Source organism: Pezoporus wallicus, unplaced genomic scaffold, assembly GCF_028554395.1.
Source record: "Pezoporus wallicus isolate ANWC-B61680 ecotype Strahan unplaced genomic scaffold, APGP_CSIRO_Pwel_v1 contig_5104, whole genome shotgun sequence".
Lineage (NCBI taxonomy): Eukaryota > Metazoa > Chordata > Aves > Psittaciformes > Psittacidae > Pezoporus > Pezoporus wallicus.
Genome location: NW_026637335.1, coordinates 173054 through 185747, shown reverse-complemented (window position 1 = coordinate 185747; position 12694 = coordinate 173054). Strand labels below are relative to the sequence as shown.

The 12694-nt window shown below is 42.2% G+C and overlaps 1 protein-coding gene across 1 annotated transcript in view; it reads right to left on the bottom strand.

Annotated features, from left to right (window-relative positions):
• The window catches only part of COL4A6 (collagen type IV alpha 6 chain), a 120884-nt gene that overhangs the window by 38954 nt on the left and 69236 nt on the right, over positions 1-12694 (bottom strand). The window contains exons 4-5 of the mRNA XM_057404745.1: positions 5027-5161; positions 2840-2884 (exon numbers count right to left, since the gene is read on the bottom strand). Of these exons, the coding sequence (XP_057260728.1) occupies positions 2840-2884; positions 5027-5161 (180 nt within the window). The remainder of the gene's footprint in view (positions 1-2839; positions 2885-5026; positions 5162-12694) is intronic.

Here is a 12694-nt window from a genome sequence, read left to right as displayed (position 1 = left end):
ATCTAGGCCCTTGCTTTACCCGACTCTTGCTCGTACACTAATGCTGTGATCCCGAGGGGACTCTTTTCTAAACTCAAACAGCACAAAGGCAATCCCAGCATGGGAGCTCAGCAAGTATTTAAAACAGGGGAACAAATGCAATTAAGGGTGAACACAAAATTAACTGAATAAACAGTTGCACGGATCGCTACAGCAAAGTGACCTTTTCACCAAGTCAAGCCATCGCCAAGTCCTTGTGTTTCCTCTAGGAGGATCCTAAAATCCAGAACTTTGCCTCTCCATGAAGCTCTAGCTTTCATGGTACAGACAAGGACTCACTCACTCCTCACAGAGGTACTTCTTTCTAGAACTCCTTGGACAGCTCATGAAAAGCTATATACACCTCTTCTCTCCAGTTCAGGCCTTTGCCAGAGGTGTCCTTGAATCTTGTCCTATAGGAAAAAGTAAACTTCCTGAGTTGGGCTAAGGATTTGAGGGTTTCTTCTACAGCGTGACATAAAAGGCTAGTAATAAACACACATAGCTGCTGTATTTATTAGGTTAAAGGGATTAGTCAGGCCAGCTGCAACAACATAGATTACAGAATCAGACAATATCTCGAGTTGGAAGGGACCCATAAGGATCATCGAGTCCAACTCCCTGCTCCTCACAGGACTACCTAGCACTAAATCATATGACTAAAGAGCGTCCTCCAGACGCTCCTTGAACTCTGACAGGCTTGGTGCTGTGGGGAGCCTGTTCCACCTCCCCAGGGGAACTCTGTGGAACACCACTTCCCTTAAGGTCACAAGTGGGATTCCCCTCCAAACCACAGCCTTGCAGTCATTTGGCCTTGATTAAAATATACCTACCCACGCTGACATACCTGCATACTACAACCAACCTCTCTTCATGTTTAGATATTAATCCTTGTGCAGAGATAGCAAGATATTTTACTTTATCTTACATCTACCAGCACGCATGTGCTCTCTCCTTTACTCTGTATTTTACACATCCATATAATGCGTGTATGTTCATAGCCATTTCACAACAAACCTAAGCTACTCCCTACCCTGAAATGCAACTGGCAGAAGTATGAATATTCTCTCAAGCAGTGGTGGTGGTGGCTATTTTCACCCTAGAAAGGAAGTATTTATTTCAGTGGTTGGAATGTAAACAGTAGGAACCAGTTTCCCCTTCCCCTGTTTTCTGTCGGGCAGTTGTGGCACAGAAGAGCCACAGTGGTGAGCACTTTGCTGTTCATGAGCAGCACAAGCTGCCTCTTCCTATTCACCCACCTGCAAAATACAATAAAGCAGATAGAGTAGATCTGCATACGTTGGAGGCTTTGGATCCTCTCATCTACCTCCCCTACCCTCTTTGGAATGCCCATCGCTGCCAACTACCTGGCAATGACTGTTGCTGTATCTCTGCCTCCCCTCATTGTTGGGAATCCCCTTTCTTCAGAGCCTGGTCTGAAATAATACCCTGACAACAGCGTGTTCCCACAGTGTGTTCAATTTAATTAAGTATTATGGGAACAGCTTGTTCTCTTCAGACCTAGAGAGCTGGCTGGCAAGAAAAAAATAGCAGCAAGGGAGTAGAGCAGGAGAGAAAACAGGGAAGGATGAGCAGAGGGGGAGAAAAGGACCACGGCCAGGAAGGAACTGGAACCAAGGAAGCTCTTACAAGGCCAACCATGCATTTTCAGCCAATCTAACAAAACAATCCCATTTTTGATAGGAAGTAAGAAAAACACTGCTGAACTGTTGGAGCTCTTGGCCAGCTGAAAAAGTAGGGAAGATGAGAAAGAGCATGAGTATAGTCTGAAGGCACAAGGACACAGAAGATGGAAAAATGTCAACAAGAAAAGAAGAATTCTAATACCAGTAAAGAGAGCAAGGACATCTGGGGCAACTTCTAAAAGCTGTCCCAGCTAAAACTCCCCTGAGGTAAAGAGCGTGTAAGAATCTTTGGAAAACTCACTGGGGAAAACCAAAGCAAAAGAAAGCTGGTCAAAACACTCTTGGCACATAGTATTTTGAATGGTAAAGGAACCAGCTACACTGGAATGTTGAAGCTCTAAAGAATAACAGAAAACAGTCCTAATGGTCAGGGAAAGTGGTTACCTACCCCCATCACCTGAAAACGCAGCAATTGTCTCTTTCCCATCATAGGTTTCTGGAAGGGCTCAAATCTAAACCAGCACTAGCATCTACTGGAGAAGCAAGTACTCTGGAGAGCCTCAGCTCTAACCACTGTTTTCATTCACATCGTAAGAAGACTGAGAGAAACCTGGCAATAGCACATACAAGAAGGCTACTGCAAAGCATAAGGAAACAATCTCTGTGTTCATCATGAGTAAGATGAGAACTAAGAGGTTTAAACTGGAGACAGACTGGAATTAGGCATTAGCAAAGCTTTTCTAACACAAAAGTTAGTCTCCATCATTACAAAGTTTTAAGAATTGGTTAGGAAACACATACTAAAAATGGCCTGAAGCAGAGCTGATCATGCCTGCTTGACTGTCTGAGGTCCCTTCCAAAGCTATGACTTCATGTCATGGTGTTTTCTAGACATGGTGCTGAAAGAAAAGCTTATCAATGATGCAGTGGATTCCCATGTAACTCAGCTCACTTGCTGATACAGATCAACTTCCTATCATCCCATAAAAGGAATCAAACCTCTTATGAAACAGCCTGGGATCACCAGGTAGAGTAGCAAATGCTGCCATTTCCCTCCAGAGAGAAGCTAACACTTTCAAGATATACTATGCTTGTGCTAGGACAGTCTCATTGTGCTTATGTGCTTTGGGTTGTGACTAAATTCTGGTGATTTATATTTACAGATGCAAACTTACGGGGATCCCATTGATGCCTTGAAATCCTGGCACTCCCATTGGGCCCTGAAGAAAAAGAGTACACGTTGTATTTCACTTCATCAACCGTGTATTCACTTACCTGTGACATACTTTTCACTCCAACATTTTTGGTCATGGACTTTAGCTTTCAGGAGCAGACTTTCCCATGCAGATTCTCTCTGACCACAGAGGTCAGTGAAGATAGGAACAGAGCATCTGGGCTTGACTGGATGCCAAATGAGTGTTTCAGGAATGTTTTAATCAGGCAATTTAAAGTAAAATATAATCTCCTACTGCACATCTGGGGAAAATAAGATGCCAGGAAAATAAACAATCCAGTGTAAGCTTAACTCTCAGTGTCACACTTGACCTTCCAAGATTTTCAACAGGACTTAATGGGGTTCTCTGCCTATGCTTGGATAGTACCACCCAGAGATAGGCAGACCACCGTACTATCTTCAGACCACCCCTGGCTGAGTTGCAAGTAATTATCACTTTGTTGGTTCTACTGCTCTGCTCTGGATAGTAGCAAAACAGACTGTGTAAGCTGAATATCAAGCTTTAAACTCTTGCTTTGGAAAGGTAAAGGTATTGCTTCCATGAGGGATAAAAAGACAGAATCCTACTGCATGTTGGCATTGTGTTATGTATCCATTTCAGTGGACAGAAACAGCAGTTCTGGAGCAAATAAGGCTTTTCTTCAGTGCAAGGAAATTGGTTCCAATTGTTAGTTAAAGGCCAATTCCTATCCCAAGTTTCTGTAAGTTCCAAAGTCTGGTTCAATGGTTTCAGTTTTATCTGCTAGAATTATGAAAATGATATCACCTCTATCAGGTCTTAGTCCTTGTTTTGACTCCTCCATTGCCTCTCAGGTGAATGCAACACCAACATTCCTTGTCACCACTTCCAGTTTACGTGGTTCTTTAACTTATGAGAAAGGGTAACAGAACTCCAAGGTGTTAACTAATATTAAACGAGAAGAGGGTGTAACTACAGCATATGAAAGTACAGTTAACTAGTTACATCGAGCTAGCTCACCTATCGGTAGCTGGGAAAATAGGGCAGACAAACTTTACTCTGCAGATCCTGGTAAGGAAACCTGGTAGAATCTGTCTTATTTGCACACGTGACCTGAGGACCTTGCATCAAGTAGATGATAAGATGCTCTGGAATAGTTCCAGAATGCAAGCCCTTGTCCTGATGACCCAGATGTCCTTCAGATTTTAGAAACCATGCACAGCATGCAGGACTTCCTCTGTCTTTGAAGCTTTCAAGCTGTTGTCCTTGAAACACTCCATTTGTCCAACCGCACAGGCATGGGAGTAAGAATCTCATCCCAGTCCTTGCATCAGACAATATCAGACTTTCTCATTTTACAATTCATTACACAACCTCTGCCGGGGTCTGTGGTGGGAGCAGATACGTGGCTCCAGCCTATGCGGTGGGACATAACGAGTCTTCTGCATGCAACCCAAAACTCATGATCAGACACGCCTGGTGCACAATGTCCTGCTCACAATGTAAATTTTCCTTAAGATGAACTACCCTTATGTAGCCACTCTTTATTACCAGAAGTATTTGTTCATACTTCCATTCATTTTTTTGCCTAGCTCCAAACTCCTCTTTTCATATTTCCTTCCTAAGAAGAGACAGCAGAATAGATCTGAAAGGCATTAAGACGTTTCTGTTTGCTGTTCTGCCCATTCTTGCACACTGCATTATTTGATACCCACACCTTAAAGATTATTCCATTTAATATGACATAGTTTATAATACTCTTTCTGTTATGAATAACTTTGGACCTGCAAAACTGAATTGCAGGTTTCACTTAGTACCCATTCCTTTGCTAGATGATAACTCAGGATGTCCTACACATGAACCAGCTCCAGTTCTCTGCACGTAGCATTAACAACACCCATCTATCCCTGGGCATGTGAAGTGAAAGACTATTTGCAACAGCAATGCTCATTTGGTGATGGTTCATCTGCCAGGATGAGTAAGTGTACAGCAGCTTTAGGAACCATGTTCTCATTCAAAAATAAAAGCAGGGATTCTCTGAAGATACCAGTGAAATACTGCTGTGTTCTTACCTCAGGGCACATAGTCCAAGATTATCTTTATTCAGTCAAAAATATATACAAGGCCACAGAGGTATTGCAAGGTCAGATAAGCCTCTGTTGATCCTACCTTGTCACCTTTATGTCCAGCTGGTCCAGGGGGGCCCACTGCTCCTCTCTCACCTTTTCCTCCTGGCAAACCTTCTGGGCCAGTAAATCCAGGTGCACCTATCGGTCCTTGAAGGCCAATCGGTCCTGGTCGACCCTAATAACAAGAAAACAGTAAGTCAGTGCATGGTGTTCACAAACTCCTTTGCAATTACTCCATTCAACTCATCTTTAATGCAATTTGGTACCTCTCAGGAAAGTGAGAACATCCTAAAGTTTTCCCTGTACGTTCTCAGATAAAGCTTTCAGAGGCTATTTCAGGCAAGTCACGAGTAACAGTAAGAAATCCCCCCTTTTTCCTGGAAGATTTATTATTGCCCATATTGCTGTAGGAAGGAACAGGGGAAGACGACAGTGTTTTGAGATCAAATTGGCTGCTGCTACTTGAGTTTGCACCTCTATTCCCAAGCTGCGTAGTACAAAAAGATCTTGCCTATACTTTAGATCCAGCACAACAAAAAAGTAACACAAGGTGCAAGAAGTGCATTGGACACAAGCAGCCAGCAAACACACTTTTGAGTATTTGAGACTGGTACAATGGTTGGCTCAAGGCTGGGGCTGATTCCAACTGTCCTCTCCTGGTTGCCTTACAGCTGGGGCGTGGGTTTGGACTCCCTGAGCACAAAAAGAAGGGTGCAATGACTGAGCAGTGCCCGGAGGTGGCAGCCTTTTCTACAACTGCAGAGGCTCATAGGGGAGTGATGAGCTCTTACTGTTCTATCAGTACATGGATGTGCAGGGCAGTTGGGTACTTGCTCCCAAAACAGGCTAAGGTTTAAAAAGAAACTGCTGTAGGTGCTTTACTTTTTCTTATCCTCAGGAGCTGCCTCTTGGCAGCTGAACGCTTTACACAGAGCTTTTTGTAAACATTTCTGCACTTCCTATTTGGTTCCTTTTGAAAGAATCTGAAAGAGATCCACAGAGCCTAAGGTCCCAGACTGGCAGTAGAAAATGGCAGCTTAGGGCTATGCTTTCTATTGGCAAGACAGTGGAACACATGAAGTTATCCATGCAGAGAATCAAACTTTCACACTGAAAGATACAGAATGGAGGAGGAAGTTAAAGAACCCCAAATCTCCCTCCTTTCAACCCTCCTCTACGCTCATGCCCATGGTAGTGTGTTCCCATTCTCTTTCCCTAACTCCTTTAACCAGCAGAAGGAATGCAGCTCCCTGCTGCAAGTGTTCTGGTAATCTCAGCTGGAGGCATACACAGTCCTGACTCCACGAGTTGGCAGGTGAAAGGCTTTAGAGTGAATTTAAAAATGCATTGTTACACGGTGATAATCAAACAAAATGAAACAAACAGTAACTGATCTTAAAAATTCTTTTTCCAGGATAATTTTTAGTACTTATTCAGGCTAAACCATTTTATCCCATATTCCATGTTTCTTCGCTACTGAAGCAGCTATTTTCCTAGCGTCACTCTTGCTGTTGTGACTGTTTCATCCTGGCCTTTTAACAGAGGTCAAGTGCATGTGTTATACTTCATATCTTTTCTGCCTAGACACTGTCCATGCTGTGCCCTTCCAGAGGCACAGATTCCCATCTGAAAAGGCTTTTCTGTTGATTATTTTTAGCTTTCTTCACTCTGGGTTAATCATCAATGGAATCCTTTATATTGGGAACCATGGGATCATAACATTAATCCCCCCAAATCTTCAGTGGTCCTTGACAACCATACACAACAAGGAACATGTTACGTAAATCACATGCAATGCTCTCACTTTCAGTCTTAGTTTTAACTTTTTAATTTCCCCCAGTCACAAGCTACTCAGAGTCTTTCAGGCAACATCTCACTTACAAGACATGGGTTGTGGACTGTTCACCTTAAGACAATACAGCAGGGGAGAGACATACCCTAAAAATGGGCATGTTAGTGTTATAACCAGCCACCACTCACACAAGCAACAGCATCCAAAAGTGCACCACGGTTTCTAGAGGAAAAAATGCTGTGAATTCCTCACTTGTTTGACTTGCTAACACTTCGGTATTCAATTAGTTTGATTGCCTGGTTAACAACAGTGCCTTGCGATGACTGGAACTGAGAGGAATTAATGTTTTAGGAGGCTTTTGTTGTGCTCTGCTGAAGGTCACTTTGAGAAATATATCTAGATGAGACAGCAAAGACCAGTAACTACAAGCTCTGCAGCTCTCTGACAGAGGAATTAAGCGTGCTCTCTGATTTCAGGTCCCCTAGGTAAAAAGCTCTCTTTTGCAATAGTGCCCTACAAGAAAGATTCTAACAGCACTTGAAGATTCTGTCCAGTGCCTCAGAGTGTCACTAAACCATAAAGACACAGTAAAGTGCTTCTAATCTCTCTGGTAATGTGATTATGCCATGATAATCAGGCTCTCAAGAATTCCTACTGTTTCTTTTGAAGTCTCTGTGGATGGAAATCATGTTTTCTATGCTGAAACAAAGGACTTGCCTCCACTGCTAAAAACGCAGCATTTTTCGTCACTCAGTAGCACTCCCATGAACTGTCCCAACATAAAAGCATTATAAGGAGCAGGCCCCGTGGTGTGCAGGAGCAATCCCAGGGTAAAAGCACAATGCCAATGAAGACTCAGGTTTTACCACAAGGTAAACTTAGAGGGTTCAACACCAGGTGGAGCTACTGTTTGACCTAAGTGAGCTTACCCTGTGGGTAAAAGAGTCTTAATATTTACTGGGCTTTGGCATCAGGATTGATCTTACTTATCCAAAGGATGAAAAGAATAAAACATCTCTTAGAAGTGAAGAAATGCTTCAACATAAAATGTGGATTGCATCAAGCAGAAACTACAGTGAATCAACACAGCTCCCTGTTTTTATTGTTCAATATATACAGAGAGAGTCTGGTAGCCTGTAAAAAAGCCATTAGTAACTAATGCAAATGGTATCATTTTGGTTTCCTGGCTGTGTGACAGGGAAATTATAGAATGCTCCTAACAGCAAGCAAGGCCAAAGTCTATGAAATTACTGCAACTGGTGAATATCTTCTCAAATGCCCACTAGAATTTCATATATTTGAATAGCATGACCTGCATTCTCGAACCTATTTGTGCATATTACACAAGAAGCACTAAATGAGCCGCCTGCCTCCCTGTAATGAATACAACACTGGCAAAAAATTGCATTATTTCTTGATACACCGTGATGCTTCCATAGATAATTTCAGGACTTTGACCGAGTTTGTGCCACAAGTTCCATGTGAGTCATACACATCTCTGTTACACACATTAAAAACACAGCCATGTCTCAGACATTCAGGTTTCCATTCTCAGTGTGTGGTAACCAAGAGGGAAAAATGGCAGGGACAGACACCTCCCACTGCTTCTGAATCACCACACTGCAGAGAGCAGTAAAACAAAACAGTCTGAAAACGTAATTTGACGACAGTGTCTTTCAAGATGGAAAAGGTTCTGCAACATGTGCCGCCTTCCCTTCACCCTTTTAATTCATCTGCATCCCAGGGTGTCATGGGGAAAGGCCAGTGAGGTGGGTAACGATGGGGCCTCTCTACTGCTACACAATCAAACACATCACAGCTTCTCTACTGTCTCTACCCCTTTGCCAACTCTAATGCCCCACATAAAATTTCGCCCACTGAAGCAGAGCTGCTACACATAGCACTGCAAATTCCAAACATTCTTTTTTTCCCCATTGCCTCTGTGAGCCTGGAGAATTAAGCATAAATCTATTTGGTTTATCGCTGTGCAAAGGAACACACGTGGCAGTGGTATGGAACCACCGGACATGCCCCTTATTTCAGTGGCAAGAAAGAACACAAGTGCTTGCTTACTTCGGGGCCAGTAACTAAGTAACTAAGAACAATACAGGTAAGGTAGAACTGATCCCTGCTTCAGTTAGCAAATGTGTAGACTGCCATATTTCAAGCAGCGAAGCATTACTATTATTTTTCTAAGCAAAATTATGGTCAGTTATATGAAGAGAGCAACAATTTAAAGATGCTCGTGTTTCCTCAAACTAACACACAGTTCCTTCTCTATGAGAATTCAGTGACGAATTACTTCACAAGAAATTCCTTGCAGTCTGAAGAATCTTATATTCAGTTGATTAGATTAAGGCAAACCAAAGAGCCAAGCGTTGAATTACTATGGCCCTAAAAAAATCTATATTCTCATGTACTGCATACACTAAGCAGCATGCAGCCTGAAACTTGGAAGGAAGATCTATGTACCCAATTTGTACAGGATAGCCCATACAACAGATGGATCCTTCAAGATGCTTTTTCATGCAGACAAATGCCATTACCCACTTAAATTATGGCCATTCTCTCTGATCAGGGTTGCCATGGTACGAAAGACTGAACTCAGATAAAGTGTCTACCAGTGCAAAGCCGCAGGTCCATTAGAGAGTAGCATGACCTTGGGCTAACCACTTCTTTCCTCCACCATTTCCTCCCTTCTCTCTTCCATCTGCCCTGCTTTAGCTGCAAGATTCCTGCAGCAGTGGTTATCTCCTGCTGGATAGACAGTGCCTAGCTCAAGAGAGTCCTGGTCTCAGCTGGGGCCCCACGGTTCTACTGTAACAATTACTGATGGAAAACCCTGCACTATTCCCCTAAATTACAGGTCAGGTGTCCAGTGCCCTGCTCACATTCCTGAGTAAGTAATTATTTTCCCTACTGAAAAATGCTTTGTACTTTTAAAGAAAATTATTATTCAGTTTTTCCTCTAAGAAGTTAGGGAAGGTCTTGTTCAAAATGGCTGCTTTTTTTTTTTTCCTGTCATATAATTTACGGTTCCTCTACACAGCTTTTTACCCACACAGCATGAGATGAATACACAAAACTGTATATGCACACAGAAATAATGGACCGGAAAAACCATCCCGTGCAACAATCCTATTACATTCAGCACCTTCCCCAAAATCTTCTTTGATGTTCTCTGTTTTCTAAGAAAACAGATCAGGGTACTAATTTGGTTTTAAATTTATTTTTAAGGACAGAGACAAGTTTTCCTTCGATACCATAATTCATTTCAGGAGTTCGCTGTTTATGCGAAGCAGCGCTTGGCATGCTCACACTGCAGACTGCCAAGGCTGCCCTGGTCATCTCAGGGGCAATCTTTTAACGTAGTAATGAGCAACTGCAGCCTGTTCTCAGAGTGATTTCCAATTTTAGTTCATGTGATAAACTCCATTTTCAAAAGATACTTCTGTTATTTCCACTAAGCATCACCAGACATGACCACAAGTAGAAAAGGTAGGTCAATATACACGTATATGTATATATGGTTAAATGTACATATATATGTATATATAACTGCTTAAAAAAAAAAAATCAATGAAATTTGATTCAATAAACCATTTGCTTTCTGAATCCTGTACTTCAGTAACATAAAGTTGCAATGGAAGATTTACCACATTATAAATACAGAAAGAACTGCATATAAACCCTGGACATCTTTATTTTTAAGTATCATTTTTAAATTAGATATTTAAATCTCTGAAAAGTTCTTTAGAATGCTCAGTTTCCAGTTAAAAACTTTCATGGAACATCCTGATCCAATCAATTCCACATATTTGCTATTTCTATTTATAGCACACAAAGAGACCACATACTGTCGTCTTTTTCCCCACCACAGACAATGCCAGGAGTGACTCAGTGTTAAATCTAAGCAATTATTCCAGCATATACTTCATAACCTTTAAAGAAACTACTTTTTCAAGAAAACATAAGAGTCAAAAAGGATAACTTTAAGTCTGATTGCTTTTTTGTTTGATGTACAGAAACATCTAAGACAGATAAGAAAGTAAGAGCATGTGGAAAAGCCCCAGGCCACAGAGAGCACAGATAACATGAAAGTAACTGCGAGTCATTTGTGGGTTGTAACATCCATGTGAGATGCACTGGCTGGGCAAGAGCCTTCCAGTGCTGCACTCCAGAGAGAAGGGGATCCATGAGCATCGCTGTGTGGCACACAGAACGACAGGCACTATAGAAATATAAAGGTATTTTTTGTGGGGATATTTGAAGTAAAGAACAAGCAGCAGGATTCACAAAGCATAGTTATGACTTATATTGTAGTTCAGTTAAATTAATAACTGTTGTATGAAAATTATGAATTAAAGCTTCTTTTTAAGGCACTATGCTATATATTCTAATGACACATGCCTCTTCATGACGATCACTCAGAAATATGCCGTTATTTCAGCAGAAACTGTGTGAAACAGTTATTGTGGCTTGCAGCAAGTTAGATACTGATGACCTGTGTCCCAGGTATCACAGCAGCAGAGGTGATCACCCCGGAATCCCCAGCTCACCCACTGTTTGTTTAAGCTAATCGGCGATGAGGCCCAGGTGATACATGGTCATCTGAGATGAACTTTTCACTACTTGCCATGGCAAAAGGTTTTTCTGCCAGCTTGGTTGACACCTCGAGGGCCTTTTTGTGTTTTACTAGGTTCATACACTAATGGAGAGCAATTCATGCAGGCAGCACACAAGGCTAACAACTCGCTCTGCTCCTCTGAAATCACACACATGTTTAAGCCTGACTTAGAGGCAGCTGGGGAAATGAGGCATGAAGGAGGAGGTGAGCACCAGCAGGCAGGAACAGCTCCCACACCTCATGGGGCTCTGGCATTACATTACCCTCATCAACATTCCAAAAAACAGGGCTTGTATTAAAAGGATGGATTACACAATTATGAAATCTGTGCAAAAAATGCTGCAGCAAGCGAGGTCTGACTGACTTCAATTTCCTTATGAACTAAGCATTTTTTGATTTAACAAAAGGCCACAGTACAGCCAAAGGTTTGAGTGCTTTATGAGATTTTATGGTCTTTTGCAACCTCAGTTCATATTCTCTCCCTCAAGTCTTTGGTGCCTAATCTCTAAAAAATGTTCTAGAAAGCCTTTACAGTTCCCGGACCTGTTCACATAGGACAGCAGCTGTCATAACATTTTCCTGCCCTTAACTGAGGGAAGGGCACTTGTGAATATTGTGTACATCTCTCGACAGCAGCACAAGTCCCAGGCTGAATTTTAGCACAAAAGAATTAGTTCTTTCAGGAGAAAACACAGGGTTTCTCTAGGAGCTCTTTCCATTTCCCTGATGGCTGTACAGGAAAGCAGACAAGGCAGCACAGGAAAAGCATTCTTTCCCCAGTGTGCACAAGTTGGCCCTGGTGAAAGCACGGCAGTAGGAAACAACCAAATGACAGCTCCTCAGCTGTCAGTCCCCAAAGAGGAGATAGGGCGAATGAGAAGGGAGGGTCAAAGCCTGGCTTTGCTTGCAGGGCTTTTCTCTAACCCCAATGATCTGCAGATGCCACTGGCTCTTATCATCAACTATTTTTTGGCCCTTACAGGCCAGTAAAGCCTTTTAAAGTGGTGCAGAACAGCAGGTATCTACATCTAGATGGTCTGCTCTAACAAAGGATCAGCAACTGGTTATGATTAGTTTTCACATTTACTGAAAACTGTGCGAATTGAAAGAATAATTAAAATTGCTTCATTCTTGAGTAACCCATAGCGCTATGCTACACGCCAGCATAACCCGTAATGGAGAGCTGCCCACAATTACACCCAGCTTCACTTTGTTTCATCTCCTTCAGCCATACATCCTTACTTATAGAATCATAGAATCATAGAATAGTTAGGGTTGGAAAGGACCTT